The following is a 17,171-nucleotide window of genomic DNA, read 5'->3' on the forward strand; positions in this document are numbered from 1 at the left end:
ACAGCCTGCAGAGCGATGGGCACTTTGAAGTTTCACAGAGCCGCTTAAATCCTGCCTGCAAGATGCAGAGAACCGCAAGGCAGAGAGCAAAGACAGGACTGTACAGACAGAAGGGGCAGGACGAAGGAAGGGTGGATGAGAGGAAGAACGGAGCGAGGAGGAGGAGGAGGAGGAGGAGGAACGCGGCACAGTATGACTCGTGTGTTTCCTCTGATGGATGAGTAGCTGCAACACGAGAAGCGGTGATGCAGCGGTTCAGCTCTGACCCGAGACTGGGCGCCGCCAGATTAGCACAGTGATAGCGGCCAGGGAACCAATGGCTGCGCCGTATTAAATCACCCCGTTAACATGATGCCTTCACTTTGTCGTCGGTCAGTCTTATTTGGGAGTCCAGTCTTGAAGAATATTTTTAGGACTCAAGATTATATTTCTTATTATATACATCGAATGAGCATCAGGTGATTTATAATATTTATGAACAATGCGAGCAGTATTAGAGATGCTAAATGTGTAATTGTTAAACATCACTAGTTGACTATTTTTATAGTTTCACACCTTCCATGCCGTTCCTACGATGTCCCTGTGGAGGCGTGTTGTATTTCTGCTGTCGTCATAATGTATACAGAAAGTGTTCCGCCTGCGGCATCAATGAGCGGAGTTTCATAATTCACGACCTGGTTAATTGTGGTGATCAATCCATCCAATAACTAATCAATAAGGGGTTTTTAATTAATGTATAATTTCATGGCAATAAATTCCATTCAGAGTAATATCTGGGTTTAAACTCACTGTAGTGAGCTCTAGCTGCAAGAACAAGTACCGGTAGTTCTCCATCAGCGTTGCACTGAAGGTCATTAAGGTCACCGATGTGTTTGGTTCTAGATCTGATCAAAACCAATCTGCCCTCGTAGGCGTCGCTCAGCTGCTGGCACTGATGTTGCATGTTTGTCACCTGATGATGCGGCGCAGTTTCATGTCAGAAGGCAGGAACAAGCCGCGCCGCTCTTTAGCTTCACAAACGCTGCTGGCGGCACGTGTGACACGGAACCAAAGAAATCGGACTTCTAAAACCACCAGCGGCTAAACCGCTAGCTAAACTGCAGCCCAGCACTACAGGGAGGGGGGGAGGGGGGGGAGATGGTTACTCTGAGAACACGGAGGATGTTGAAGTTTAAAAGCTGTTCTGGTGCATTATTAATGCCCAGCATTGTGCTCACACACACGCACACACACACACACAGCATCTTACAGACCCTCTCTCTCTCTCTCTCTCTCTCTCTCTCTCTCTCTCTCTCTCTCTCACACACACACACACACCAAATGCAAACACAAACACAGCTGCACTCCTTCCCCGGTTGCTTGTGCAGAGCGGAACCGTTGTACTCGTAGCGCTGTCTCGATTTGGGGGTGTGTGTGTCGTCTCTGGCTCTGCCCGCTGTTTGTGTGTTTGAGCATGTTACGGGTTGATGTAACATTTAGTCATATGATGCTGACTGAATATATGGAGAACGTACCCAACGGTCATCACTTGTGTCCCACCCCTCCTCAAAGTTCCACGGTAATCCGTCTCGTAGGTTTTGCGTAATCCTGCCAGCAGACACAGACAAACGACTGCCGGCGAAGAGGTAAAAAGTAAAACTGCGTTCAGCGACTGAATGTTTAAGCTGAATTCATTATTGCCAAAATCAATGTGTTCAATTACTATTCTTTTCCTTCCAGGCAGTGGTTTTAACCTCAGGCATTAAGTGTACTTATTCTTCAATCTGATTTCCTGGTCTGCGGCTTTAATCTGTAGTCCGTGCCCGTCCTTTCTCAGGATGGATGTGTGTTGCAGCCCATTTGAAAAGCACCTATGAAGCTCGACACGCTTCAAACACCCCACTGACTCGTGCTTTAGCAGCTCCCACTGACCTATGACCTCTCGTGTGCCTCTCGCCTCGCTGTAGTACTGTCCCGGGGTGACGGGTGAATGCGTCACTTGGATCTTCGCTGTTCATAAGCGTTGCTGTGAAAGTGTTGGGACGACTGTCCATCTGTGCATAATGCAGCTGTGACAAGCACTCTGCAGGACGCTCAGCTGCACATCGCATTGTTTCTGAACCTCCTGGGAGATGTGTGGGGTGCATAAACTCACTCACATTGCTAAATATTTAAATGGCAGTTTAGTAACCCATGTTCTCTCCTTTCCTTCTCCCTGCCTTCACCCGACCTGCACTCTCTCTCTCTCTCTCTCCATCTCTCCCCCCACCCCTATCTGTAGTTGGTGTTGCTGTGGCCCAAAGAGTCGTCACGGTGCAAGAAGGACCCCTGATTCGGACCGAGGGCTCTCACGTGACCATCTGGTGCAACGTGACGGGCTACAAAGAGGGAGTGGAGCAGGACTTTGAGTGGTCCGTCTACCTGCCGTCCGTGCCAGACAGGGAGATCCGCATCGTCAGCACGGCTCAGCCGAACTATGCCTACGCCATTTATGCCCAGCGGGTGAACGGCAAAGAGATCTACGTGGAGCGGCTGAGCGGCGACTCGGCTGTGCTCCACATCACCAAAGCGCAGGCCAAGGACCAGGGTCTGTTTGAGTGTTACACCCCCAACACGGACGGGCGCTACCTGGGTTCCTACAGTGCACGCACTAACCTGACCGGTGAGTCTCTACATGCACTAAACATGCACGTTATTAGAAAAATACGAATTAATGTACAAAAACACAACAGCTAAAAATGCTTCCATTACTACAGCATAATAAAAGTCCAGGAATGTGCACACACCCAATGCAGCGCACGATTCACACAACTGTGCATGTTATGCACGACATATATAATTAAATATCATTATGAGCTGGCATCCAACACAGGGGCCTGATTTGTATACTGTAGCACCTTTCCAAGGGAATTTGAAGTGACAGTACTAATGTGATATAAATATTTGGCAGGGATTAGCCCACAATAATAAGCAAGATATTAAAAGATGCCACTGAGAATAATAGTATTATTGTCATAAATAGATATTAATTATCATAGCAAAAAACAACCTCAACTGATTCTATTCTGGAATGCGTTTGTCCCGCCTACATTTGTGGACTTCAATTAATCAGGACCTCAAGATAAACATTCATTAAAGCACACCATTAATTAAAGTGAAGTAACAACCTCAGTCTGTAGAAAAAACGAGACGTGATCCCGTCCCTTCTAGAAGTGGTGAGGGGGGGGCTGTGAACTTCTAGGGTCCAATGACCGTGGAAAGCCAAGGACTCCCATCTCACACACACACACACACACCACACCCAAGCCATTCCTGCGGTCCTCGCATTCTGGATTCTGTCCTTGGAATGCACCGTTTTTCTAACATGCCTGGTGTATTTGAGGAGCACTTGTTTCTGCCCTCCTTATCTGTGTCAGACGTTCAGATAACTAGCCCGCACCGCTGAAGACATAAATATCGCAGCTGACATTCCATCCGCTTCTTAAATTTGACCCCCAGAGAAGGATCAGCCGTGTCAGAGATGAAGACTCAAAGTGCAAGCCAAATTGTTATTGACAGAACATTTGAGTTGCACTTAATTTGCCATTTGGCGTTTTTACTGGAAACGGATTATTTTTAGGTATTTTCGGGCCAGACTGCGTAAACAAAAGTCTGCTCAACAGATCAATAGGCTGAATAAATATCGCCTCATATGAGCAGAATGATTAGATTGTGGGTCAGGGTGCTGGAGCAGGCCTCTTTAAGCATGCAGTATTTATAGAAGGGTGTGGGTGTGTGGACCATTGTTATCTGAGCCACCCTGTGTCTTTGACCTCTTAACCCACTTTCATGGGTCACGATGCCGGCTTCTTCCGATCGTCAGCCCCTCTACGACACGCCGGCAGCTGCACGCCATCTCCGACAAACAACACCGTGTCCTCCATCCCCTCCCCCCCTCCTATTCCTCCTCTCCTCCTGTCTTTCATTCTGTCATCTGTCTGCATTCATTAGCCTTGACTCCTTTTTTATAATTTGTTCTTGCCCTGCTGGTAAAGAGACTTTCCTGAGAATGCCTGTTTCAAGGTCGGTGCTAAAGGACGACCACAGCAGGAGAGGGAGGGATGATAGAGGGCGAGAGAGAGGACATGAGGGCCGGACAGGAGGTATGTGTGAGTGTGTTTCTGGTGGAGGGTTGTTTGGATTAATAAAAGGGTTAGGGGGCCACATCTGTGCCCTGAATGTTGCATTAAGGCTCGCTTGCAGGGTTGTTTCCATCCACTCACCTGTGTGAAGAATGGAGGAGGGTTTTATGTGGAACTTATTACCCGTAGCCGAAGGAGGAGAACAGTTTCTGCAGCATATGTGGAGGCCCTTCCGATGCTGAGACGCTGTCTTTTTATATCTTGTGTTACATGACTTCAGCTGTGCGTGTGCGCTTGATTGTCTGAAAGGGCGCTCCTGATGTACTGGAGTCTTTTCTGAAGAGGAGCAGCGGATGGAAAGTGTGTTTGTTTTGTGATACTAATACTTGTGATATTAATCTCCAGATAAATCACAATCTGGATCTCTTCAACCCTAAATAACAGCTCCAAGCATCACACTGCATTTAGCAGTGACTGAGATAACGGTATTTCCCAGAGAAGCGAGTTTCCAAACATATCCTGAAAGTAAGGCCAGTATTGGCAGCTGGGGTGGCTGTGGCTCAGTTGGTAGAGTGGGTCGTCCAGTGATCAGAAGGTCGGTGGTTCAAATCCCAGCTCTGACTGTCTGCATGTCAAAGTGTCCTTGGGCAAGACACTGAACCCCAAATTGCTCCCAGTGGGTCTGGCCGCACCTTGCATGGCAGCAGTCGCCCACTGGAGTACGAATGTGTGTGTGAATGGGTGAATGTGAGGCCTCATGTAAAGCGCCTTGAGCACCGCGAAGCGGTGGAAAGGCGCTATATAAGTGCAGTCCATTTAGTCCATTCATTTAATGCATGCTCAAATTTAAGGTGTGTGTATTTGTATTTATATCTGCTAGATACTTCATTTATAAATTGTGTTTTGCACAAACTTCACTGGAGTCAACATTACCGTTGTGTTTTGGATCTGTGTTTCTTTTCATTCCCTCCATGGAGAAAATGGAGACGAGGATTCGGGAATAGCTTCTGTCTGTTCGTCGCATTTCATTTACAAGGCAGGATTTAAAAACTGCTTAAAGTTCTACACGATGCAATCAACATGAATGTCTTTTGCTAATTAGTAACTTTCATAGTTTCCATTTTAAATGTTCTGTTTCCATGGTTACATATTGAATTTAGGTTTAAGTGGGATTTGTTTCGGCTAGCAGCTTATGAGGCATAAATCAAAAACGTAAAAACCTTTATTAACTTTCACACAAAAACTTTACTCACACATCTCCCATGTAATATAGAGGTGGCGTTAATTTAAGCATTCAAGTCATTTTCTTTTAGAACTTCAGAACTTTCATCTTTTTCCATCTGTGTATTGTTGAAGAGAGTTTGCTTCTTCTGCAAACAGGCTTGACCCCGACAGAAACCAGGTTTGTGTAAGAGACAGTCAGACAGGAAATATTTATACAGATGTTTATACGGAACGTTACTGATGGCGAACTTCCTGTGAGTCTTCCATCGGGGCATCCTGAGTATTCCTTGCTTCTCATTCTTGAATTGAATTTAAAATCTGTGGAGAAAACAAATTAATTTGCCGACCATAATGAATTTATCAAACGTGACACAATGACACTCTCTTAGCGCTTTGATCTAATTTAACGGAGTTCTAAAGAATCGAGCCTTGAATTTTCAATATGGAGTTCGTGGTTCCAGAGGGCGCCCCATTGAAAAGAGGAATCATTTTCCTTTGCCTGTAACACTATAAACATGTGACACAATGACACGTGTGATTATTCTCATGGCCTTCATTCAAGTCATGCAATAAAATATTTTAACAATCAACTAAAATCTCTCATCAAATTGGGGGATCCTGTAGCAAAATCTGAGGAGTCACTGCGATGATTCATGGATGGGTAGATTTCAAATAACATTACATTTATATAATTTAGTCATGGATTTGTCAGATGGTGGGGGTTGTTTGCTCTCTGCTCGGTGGGCAAATGTTTTACAATCACGTGTTTAACCTGGATGTCGCCAAGCTCTCTGCGCTCAAAGGCCACATGTGGATACTCTGATCTTGGAATTTGCCAAAGCTCCGTGTGTTGTGTGCATTTGTGTGCCAGTTTGACTTCCGCCTACACATCAGATTGTGGGAGAAAAGGACAGCAGCCCGATATGGCCGTCATGTTTGTCTTTATCCTACGCACCATCCTGCCAGCGAGCGAGTCCAGCACCCAGCAGAACAACACGCCTCCCCGAGACGAGCTCCAAACCCTCCCTGTCCTCGGCCGAGCACGGGAGTCACCAATCTGGCAGATCCACAGATTCCAGCCTCCGCGTTTGGCAGCAGTCGTTCGTTCCCAGCACTGCTGTAATGTAGCAACGGAGCCAGAGAATGAAAGCCTGGGTGGATTTCAAACAGAAGCATTCTTGGTTCTTTCCGTTGTTCACTCCCACCACATGAGAGAAAGGAATAAAAGGTTTGTCCTCGGATGTGTGACACTAGAAAAAAAATCACATTTGGCACTGAGTGGTGCTGAAGAAAAGAAAGCGAGATGGATGGTAAGAAAAGGCGGAGACGAGCAAATTGAAAAAGAAAGGATTGGGACAGAAGTGACAGATTTGGAAATGGGCAGTGGGGCGATGCTGAATGGGGTGTGTGTGTGTGTGTGTGTGTGACCAATAAATGATGGGTTTGTCCTCGTGACTCCAGTGCGATTGGTTGCACCTCCCTGAGGCATTACCCACAGTATGGCTGGAGTTATAGGGGCGTGTTTTAAATGGTGCCTGGCGCCTGGCGATGATGTGATTCCTGAGATTATTGCAGCCACTGACTGACGTACAAACTCCAAATGCAGTTAGCCTGCACGAACTGAGGAGGACGGGAAGGGAGGAAGACAAAAGGCTGGAGATGCGATGCAGGAAAGTTCTGGGTGAATCATTATCAAGTTATTAAAGTTGAGGTCATTATAATTAGTTTCCATCGGCTGAATGCTGAAACTGACCCAACTGTGAGTTAAACGAACACATAGCCAAGATGTCATCCCACATTCTGTCCATTCCAGCGGGTGACGCAGAGGCCCCGCCTCCCAAGTTGCCCTCTCTCCCTTGGTCTTTGTCTCCTCATCTTCTTGCCGCTCCTGCCATCAATCCAAAGGTCCCGAGCAGATTCAATCCGGGTCGCTACCTCTGGCTCCCGCTGGTGTTGGACTTGCAGGGGCATGGCTTTGTCAATAAAGCTGTGCATTGACTCAAAGGACAAAGACTTGAAAGTGATTGAACAACACAGCAAGATGAGGGGGTTGGTGGCTGGATAAAGACGGGACGGCAGAGGGGGTGAATAGAAGAAGGAAACGTACAGCAGGAATGAGACTGTGTTTAGAAAGCTGAACTGGAGGAAATGTCGTTTCTCTGTCTGCTGCCGTCGATTGGGATCAGCGTTCTGATTGGAGCGTTTTATCCTCCGTCCTCGCCGTGACTCTTCCAGCTCTCGCTTCCCCTCCATTATCCTCCGTCCTCGCCGTGACTCTTCCAGCTCTCGCTTCCCCTCCATTTCCTCGCTCGCCTGAGAATCACCTCTGTTTCTTGCACAAATCATTTCCCACTAGCAGTCCGCTGTGTGCAGACGTGTGTGTGTGTAAGCACATTTTCTGGCTTGCCATTTCCCTGCAAATCTTATCATCTTTGGCGAGCAGGACTTCCTGCCAATCCAACCCCTCATGCGTGAACACAAACAAGCCCGTCACTCAGGACAGATGTTGCACCCATAATTGAGTCTGGGAGAGAAAGTGCTTCATCCTGTCCACTGAACATCAGCGAGAAGCGCTGCAGCAACTCCGGGAATTACTGTGGTAGACAATACAACTGCAGAATGTGCAGCCCTCTCCGGCTGTGAAAGGCAGAGACCGGCAGCAGGCGTGTGGGAACGGTTATCTCAGGCTTTGGCTGGGAAAAAAATTAAATCCTCAAAGCCAATTTGGGTCAGTAAAACCAAATCAAAAAATAATCAATCACATCTGTCTGTTCCACACTATATACTCTAGCTGCCTTCTCGCAGAGACTTGGAATTAGGACAATTTTCAATATTAGATCGTTGAACACATTGGCACATTCAAAGAGGACCACTTTCAAAAACTTATTTTGCTTGTGCAGTGAATGTCCAAAAAACACAAAGCTTGTCCTGTTGGCTCGGGATTCGTTCCCTCTGGTCTGCACAACCTGCCCACACTGCCTTGAATACTGGGGACCCAGTGGACCCTTGAAAACCTTGGATTAGGATGGAGCATTGCGTCTCACACAAAATAGTGCTTGCTGAGTAGTTGTGTGTAAGATGCTGCCATTAAACTTTCAAGCGAACACCATCGTGAGAATTCCTTAGCCAAATTCAAGGAGAGCAAATAAACCTCCATCTCTTCACAATCCCAATATTTTACACCCAAACAGATCTATTTCTCCCGCGCTTCACATTTCATACTTACACATGCATTTCAGGCGGTATATCTCACTCGGTGTAAGAGACACACGTCCTGCCCGTTCTGCTGACCCTGCCTTGAATACTCAATGGACCGTTGAAGACCTTGGATGAGGATCACGTTGAAGGACTGCACCTAATGCAAAATATTGCTTGCTGTAGTCGTACGTAGGACCAGATAGGAAGCCGTCAGAAGCTGTTTGCCGTTAAGCTCGACTCTAAATGTAGTCTGTAGACTATTTCGATTCAGGTGTAATGGCTTTGAAGCATACTTTATGAAAATGGAAATAGCATCAGACGTTCTTCATTTAGCACAACACCCACGCTACTGAGCTAGGCTAATGAGAAATAAGTTAATTTTAACAAGTGTGTTTGTGTGTGTGTGTGTGAGAGAGAGCTCACTTATGTTGCGTGTGTATATATGTTTATGGACATTTGTATAATGAGCTAAAGATGTGCTAGCGTAGTTGAATTGATTAGCGCCAATCCTCAGGGGCCTGCCGCCTCTCCTCTGTGAGATTAACAGAACAGAGTCACAGTTTCAATATGAATTCTGCATTAATATGGATGTGAATGGATATGCTAATGAGTGTTTGTGCTCATGTCGTAATGCGTGTAAGTAAGAACAGGTAGCCTCCAGGACTCGAGGATGTGGTCCAGGGCAACGCTGCGTTGTTTGATGTCGGCGGCGGCTTTGAAGCTTTATCTGAGTGTGTGTGCCTCGTTCAAGTCACACATCTGATTTAACCCCCCTCACACACACACACACACACACACAGGCAACAAAGTACATTCTAGATGTGTTCATACTGTATGAGCATGCATGGATATTTGAAATGGTAGAGTACTGTAGCTGGGCAACTCGGGGTGGCTACTGGGCGACTCGTGGTGGCTACTGGGCAACTCGGGGTGGCTACTGGGCGACTCGTGGTGGCTACTGGGCAACTCGGGGTGGCTACTGGGCAACTCGGGGTGGCTACTGGGCGACTCGTGGTGGCTACTGGGCAACTCGGGGTGGCTACTGGGCGACTCGGGGTGGCTACTGGGCGAGTCGGGGTGGCTACTGGGCGACTCGTGGTGGCTACTGGGCAACTCGGGGTGGCTACTGGGCGACTCGGGGTGGCTACTGGGCGAGTCGGGGTGGCTACTGGGCGACTCGTGGTGGCTACTGGGCGACTCGGGGTGGCTACTGGGCGTCTCGTGGTGGCTACTGGGCCACTCTGGGAGGCTACTGGGCGACTCGTGGTGGCTACTGGGCGACTCGTGGTGGCTACTGGGCGACTCGTGGTGGCTACTGGGCGACTCGGGGTGGCTACTGGGCGACTCGCGGTGGCTACTGGGCGACTCGGGGTGGCTACTGGGCGAGTCGGGGTGGCTACTGTGGGCGGGAAAACATTAAGATGAAGAAACATTTTGTCTGTCTTAAATATTTGCTGGTCGGTAGCCAGCAGCACATGATGCAAAGCGTTGTCATAAATATTGAATGTTACATCTTTGCAACTTTCAGTGAGCAAAATTTGATTGGATTGATTTGGCCACAATGCAATATTATTGATACGCTTTCTGTGTCAGTTTTAAAAGCCAAACTGAACCACAAATGCTACTTCCACTCATCTCAATTCACAGCCATGCAGCGTTGGCCTTGGCGTCGGAGCCCACCAATGCCACATCCTCTGATGATGGATACGGTTTAAGTCACAGCAGATACTCCTTTCAAACCTTCCTAAGGGCGTTTGCTAAGTGCGGCGATGCTTTTACCACCTCCCTTCTCCGTCTTGGCATCCCCATCGTGATGCTGTCACTGTGGATTGCTGATACCGGTTTAAAGATTAGCATTGCACCCAGCTCATTAAAATGCTAATCACGGCCTCATTATTTGCAATGGGAAAGGTTTAGCTAAAATGTTTGATGGCGGGGATTTAAGTGTGGGCCGCTGAGCCAGCCGCCGGCTTGTTTAGAGTCGCAGTGAGAGGAGGAAATGGATAGGAGTCAAAGGTTAAACTCATTTGAAGCAGCACCAACTTATGCAAAGTGAAGGTCCTTGTGCTCCGTCCCAGGGACACGCCGCGATCTCACGTCTGCAGTGCGGAATGTAATGAGTGCACACTCTCACCAGAGCTCCGTTTGGTGTAAGGCAGCAGACAAACGGTGTGTCCACCACCTGTACCCCCCCCCCCCCCATGCCGAGGTGGGTGTTGGAATACAACTGATGGGTGCAGGGTGGGGTTGGCAGCTCAGACAGTTGCTCCCTCATCTGCTGCCTTGCCAGGATGCCTACCTGGTGAGTTTAGGGCTGCCCATTTCCCTCAGCCGCCCTTTTGCCCCCCCTCACCATCAAAGACACTGCCTCACACACCGATGAAACACATGCACACCTGCTATTATTCACCTCTGGCCAGATCCCACACATTGAAGCGACGCTCCAGATCGTATCGTTTTATCTCTATTCACAGATGCGACTGTGTTCCTGGAAGTATTTACAGGTGCACCTTTTTAGGGGAGAAGGCATGTGGAACTGGCCTAAAGACGGGGCTTTGTACACAGATTAAAACACAGTGATATGTTTTGTAAGTCTTATTTACATACACTCACTCACACACACACACACAGAGAACTGGTCAGATGGCTGGGGCTATAACTGGTTCTATCCTCGGGGAGGTCTTTAATTGGTCACAGTGCTTTACCATCTGGGGCTGTGGCAATAGATGGAGGGCGGGATGGAGGCAGGCGGGGGGGGGGGGGGGGGGGGTGCTCTAAGGGCTGTGGAAAGGGAAGAGGAGCTGGGATAGACAGTAAGTGCAGCATGGGGATGCAACGTATTAGTTTTAATGCTGGCACCTGCAGTAATATTAGAATCATAATATAGTTGATAAATGCTGTTTATAGTGCACGAGTGGGACGGTGTGTGAGCGCGGAGGCACGTTTGTGTGCCTGTGCGTGGCCACGCCTGTCTGCAGACCAGTTATTGCATGGCACCGTGCGTTTGTGCTGAAGTCGGCAAACGCACCAAAACTACACACACACGCACACAAACACACACGCTAACAACCTGCAGGAGGGCAGAGATGAGGAAGACGAACTCTGGCGGCGTCCGCCGGCGAGGAGTCGCCCGTCCGGAGCTCAAGGGTCTGCTGTAATTGGATGCATGAGCGGAGAGAGAAAGTATGTGACAAATGAAGCGATGGAGAAAGTGGGTCTGCAGATGAGAAGAGGAATGTTGGGAAGAAAGGAGCGGGAGAATGGACTGAATTGGGGCTGTGGGTTTGGGGGGGGGGGGGGGTATTTCATGTGTGTAGGCATGATGAGCAAATCTTTGATGTAAAGGATTTCAGTCAACGATGGCTTTGCACACAGCTCTTCTGAAATGCTCTTAGGAAGATTTGTCTTTCATACTCCCACCTCTCCCCCGACTACCCCTCCTCTCACGCCTTGCCTTTTAATCTCCCGCTTGCTCCCCATCTTCCTAACACACTCACTCAGGCTCGTTTCCTAGCGGGGCCCCAGCGAGAGGTTGTGCCATAGCGTGTGTGTGTGTGTGTGTGTGTATTAGTTGCTGTTTACATAAAGAGAGAAGAAGAGGATTTAACACCATCTCATATTTGAAAGCAACTCTTCACCGTGGATTCGTCTCTTATCGCGGCATTCAGCTTTTAAACGCCGCGCCACCGTTCCTCTGCAACAATAATGGAAGCCCACTTCTTCGCTCATTGCCCATCTTTCTTTTCTTTTCTTCTCCTTCTTTCTCCCTTTGTGTTACCCTCTCTGTTGGAGCGGTCCATATAGAAACCTACAAACATTAATGCCAAACAAAATAAAAGATTTACTTAAATTTTCTTTTCTGGGTTCCTCTTACGCGAGTAAAATGCGAGTCACCATGTATGATTGGAGGAATAGTCCAACCCAAACTCATTATATAGTTGGTACAATTCCACACATGGCTAGCAGAAACTCTAAAGGATCTCATCATTGGTTTCTTCATTTTGATTATTTTGTACATTTTTAGGCACATTTGAAATCATGTTTCACGTCATTCTGCTATTGTGTTGTGATGGAGGTCGTGGTCGATCCAGGTAAGCACAAATTGAGTTCTTTATTTTCCGTGCTGTGGACATCCACAAATCTAGTCTTTTTATTGGAAACTTATTTCCATTTTATTTTGTTCTCATGTCTTAATATTCTATTTTGTGTTTCTTTGAACTTTTGTTCACATTTTGCTTATTAACCTTGTAATTTTCTGAAATAGTTCATTGTTAATTCTAAAGACATATTTAAAAATGTACTCGTATATTTATTACTTATAAGGTAAACTGAGAGTCTTTAATTGACACTTGAAGCGGTTTGAAACCTCCATTCATTATCTTATTTATATCTTTCCTGGCTCAGCGAGCCGTAAACCCGACGCTGACGATCCGTATTCTCGCTTTCTTAAGTTCATGAACATAATTTGTAAATCACAGTTGCCTGTTTTCACATCCTGCAGACATTTTTAGTAGTTCCTGACCTCGAGTTATATTTTTCAACTGGCAAATAATAGTTTAACAGTTTATTTTATCTGTTATTTGTGTCTACCAGTTCTTAAGGGAAATATTTGGCTGTTTAGCTGCTTAAAGCTCCACCATTTCTACACTTCTAATGTCTGGTTGTGTCTCGCTGCTATTCAGGTTGTAGCAGGAAGCCCCCGGTCAGCCCCCAGTTAACCCGCTACAGGCTCCGTGCCAACCAGAGATGTTCACGTCATTTTTTGTTCGTCATTCCTTGAGTCTTTTATGGGTTCTAATGCCATCCGCTCTGATTAGACCACTCCATTAAGGAGTCCAGTAATACTGCATTAATCTATAGCATCATTATTGATCGTTTGGTGTGACGGGATATTACAAAGCAACATGAAACAAGTCCCTGTTTGAGTCCAGTGTTCCTGGAGTCCACAGCACGGCTGGTTTAGGCCTACCTGTTAGCCTGCTCGCTGCAGCTCTTCATCACACGTCTGACTACACCCAGTCAAACTCTTCCTCTGCGCCGTATTTAAGAATGACTTGATTTTGTGACGCATTTAATTATCTATTATCGTATTTTAAGAGGCTTTTACAGCAAAGCTGCGAAACTGGGAACGTTTGATCAGCAGCATCGTCACACAGTTTCTATAAAGCTGAAGGGAATATGATGAAACATCAAAAAGAGAGCGCGAGCAGATATAAGTACAAACAGCGACACAGTCGAGATACTGAACTTTCAAACCTTAGAGATTCAGCTGCACGTAGGAGCTGGAGTTTCTACTCCTGTTTCTCTCGGGTCGCCTGCACAGGCACGAGTTTGAAACTCTGTACTCTGCATATTTAGAGCGCAAATGGAAATACAAATCTGTGCAGCCAAATGTACCGATGGGAAAGTCCAATTAGCTGTAAAACCAACACAATGAGCTGAAAATGATGAATGCGTGGCAAAGTGCAGAGCTGGTTGATCATTAAGCGACGCCTCGCACATCGTTCACGAGGCCGTGAAAGTTCTTCAGGATTCAGCCCAGCATCATGAAACACTGCACATTTTGAAACACTTTTAATATTGATGCTGTGTAATATAACGTTAAAAGCTATTATCTATAAAGAATTACGTGCGTGCGTGTTGTAGTTGCACATATCCGGGGATTTCTATTCTCGATGTAATGAGACGCCCTCTGAAATACACTGTTAATAAGCAGCACCCCCCCCCTGCAGCTGAGTCACAGCTCTGGAGGACATGTTTGGGCGAGCAGAGGGGAGCACCTCGCTCCCTTGTACTACCCGGTGTGCCAGGCAGCAGCTGTCCCTCCAGGCGTGTCTGCGTTTGTGTGTTTGGGTGGGTGTGTCAGCGAGACGGTCGGGTTTTGATGCTTCTCTGCTTGAGGTATAACGAGCTCTAATAGCCGCTGGGCCTGGCTGTGTTTCTCGTCCCCTCGCGCACAGAGCTGGTGTCGCTCCTTCTACTAGTTTCACGGCCCTGCAGGATCAGGAACGTTTGACTGACACGTAGAGTAAAAGCTTGTAAGGGATCAGTGCTCGGCGAAAAGAGCTGGGGGAGGAAGGATGATGAGAAAAACAGAAAAAGTGATAATTGGGTGGTGAACAAGCAACCAGCCAGACCGAAGGGAAAGGCGCTACGTGGTCGCGAGAGGAGGGTGAGGATGAGGATGAAGGGGGTGCATAGATGGGACAGAGCCGTGTAAAGAGAAAGTAACAAATGCATCAGAGATCTCTTTGTTAAATGAGGAGTCCATTTTCCCTCATTGTGACCCTTGTCTGGTACGCACACACACACACACACACACACACACACTCACTCAGACGGATGTTCCATTAGCAGGAGAGCCAGCTGAAAATCTCGTAAGAGCAACTGGAAGATCTCTCACATCCTCGTTTTATCGCTCCACATTTCCAGGAGACGGGATCTCTAACAGAACTGCGTAAAGGCCTCATGGATCGTCTGAGACAGACGCCAACACTCGCTGAATTCCTTCAGCCTCATTTTCAACTTTCATTATATTAGTTTTCTATCAAATCTCTTAAAGAAGTAGCCCTGGTCATTGCAGGGGTATGAGACTGGGTATATTCCAGCTGTGCACGGCTCAAAGGAAATGGCGTTTGTGAAAAATGTCTATTTCATTTTAGTGATTCTTCTGACAAGCGATGAGTTTAAAATCTATTTAATCAAGGCCCTGCATTCTTCAGATCCACTTATTATGCAGGAAAAACAACAGTTTGAATGTGTTGATTTTGTCAAACAGATGAACAGGTTCGTGACAAAATTACAACAAAATATATTCTGCTTTGCAGAATCGCGTATGCCTCTGATTAAAATGCTGCCGTGTCAAACGATCAAACATCTGACAGTTTTTCAGAATGACGGCTTCCTGCTAGTCACAGCTGCTGCAAAGTGAGGCCTCAGTCACCTACAAGCAGACTAATGACTGCGCTGTAATGATTCCCATTAAGTAGGCAGGTCCCGGGACTCCATCAACACCCCACCATCAGACTAAATGTGCATCACGCAATTACATTTAGTTATTGTGATGCTTTTGCATTTTATTAGAATCCTTCAATGGATTGTATTTTTTTTTTTTTATCCACCTCTAATAGTTTGCACACGCTGAAAAGCAGCAGTCGTGATCTGGCCTGCCAGCAGTTCTGGTTTTCCTCCACATGCCAACGCACCGAGCGCTGCGGCCACAAAACACGGGACAATAAGAGGAATAGTTGGAATATGGAGTTTTTCCAACTTCCCAATTCCACTTCCACCTTTGTCATTTCTGAATTGAAATTGAAGCTTAAATGTAAGCCATTGTGTGAGACGCAGCCTTAGCGCTATCTGTATAAATTACCATCCAGAACATATTCAGAATCCTCTTCGTAAGACATGTTAGCTTTATTAGCTAGCCAAGTCAGCCTCTAACGTCCGCTGTCCTAGCGATATTTGAATTTGACATTGTTGAAAGTTGCTGGTTAGTACAGAGGAATATATTTTATTCTCCTTGTTTCTAAACTTTTCTAGAAATAGGAATTTTTTATGTTTAAATCTTTCATTTTCACAATATGCATATAGTTACAATGCGCCAGCAGCTACGATATGGAGGTTGCCACCTTGATCGCCCCCTTGTGGCTGACTGGAGTAAAGGTTCTACATCAATATTCATTAACCACTCAGGAGTTGGGACACAGGTCAAACTGAAAACTTTAAAGTGCAATAAACTTTTCTATCATTTCAGATAGTATCACAAAGATAGATATACAATTTTAATTTTTGTATTATTATTTGATGCCCTTATCACATTTGACTTTAGTACAAGGTGGCAGGGCTCATATCTGGAATATTTTGGATTCATTTTTATACAGGCAGAATGTGAAGATGTTTTAATTTTAATTTTTTAAATGTCAATGAGCTGGTAATAATCACAGGTGCTGTTGAATTACAGTGGCCGCTGGCCAGATCATCCTTCAGCACACAGCAGAGCGTCGTTGAGTAAATTAAAATATAAAATCCCTGTGTACTGTACGGTGTACAAAGAAATAACAGGCTTTAGTCTATGCTAAACAACACATTGTTAGGAATTCACAGGAGAATGTCATTTTCACAAACGTAGCATTTTGACATCAGAACTTAATGAAGGCATAATTTCCCTGGATCCAACAATGCAACACACCTTTTATTCCTGTTACATAACACACACTCACAATGTGAAGACATCGGAACAGAGAGACGACAGAGTGGTGCTCCGTGCCTCCACTCATCTCGTCCTGTGTGTGTTGTCTTATGAATGCACCCCGTGCTACGGAGCCACGTCCTACAGCACGGCCTTCATCTCCAGCCTCGGCCGCCTTTTCTTTGTTAAAGAGGTCACCCACGCTCCTTTTGTTCTGGCTCAGAGGCGGCAGCTTTGTTCATCTTCCCCTCTGCTGCTCCGAATCCTGTCCTGATTGTCTGCACACACTTTTAGGGAAAGAGAGAAGACCTCGGTTTGTAACAGTTTTCTCTACAGGTTGCTTGTGGGATCTGCTTGACCCCCCCCCCCCCCCCAGTCTCCTGAGAACGTTTTCCCTCTATGTGCAGGTTTTTCACCGTGTACACTATCTATATATAGGCTACAGGCAGAACAATGAT

General features: G+C 46.5%; 1 protein-coding gene across 1 annotated transcript in view; it reads left to right on the plus strand.

Moving 5' to 3' along the window:
* The window catches only part of igsf3 (immunoglobulin superfamily, member 3), a 58,486-nt gene that overhangs the window by 14,031 nt on the left and 27,284 nt on the right, over nt 1-17,171 (plus strand). Inside the window, exon 2 of the mRNA XM_068746468.1 lies at nt 2,261-2,641. Coding sequence (XP_068602569.1) covers nt 2,261-2,641 — 381 coding nt within the window. The remainder of the gene's footprint in view (nt 1-2,260; nt 2,642-17,171) is intronic.

This window comes from Brachionichthys hirsutus, chromosome 12 (genome assembly GCF_040956055.1).
Source record: "Brachionichthys hirsutus isolate HB-005 chromosome 12, CSIRO-AGI_Bhir_v1, whole genome shotgun sequence".
Taxonomy (NCBI): domain Eukaryota; kingdom Metazoa; phylum Chordata; class Actinopteri; order Lophiiformes; family Brachionichthyidae; genus Brachionichthys; species Brachionichthys hirsutus.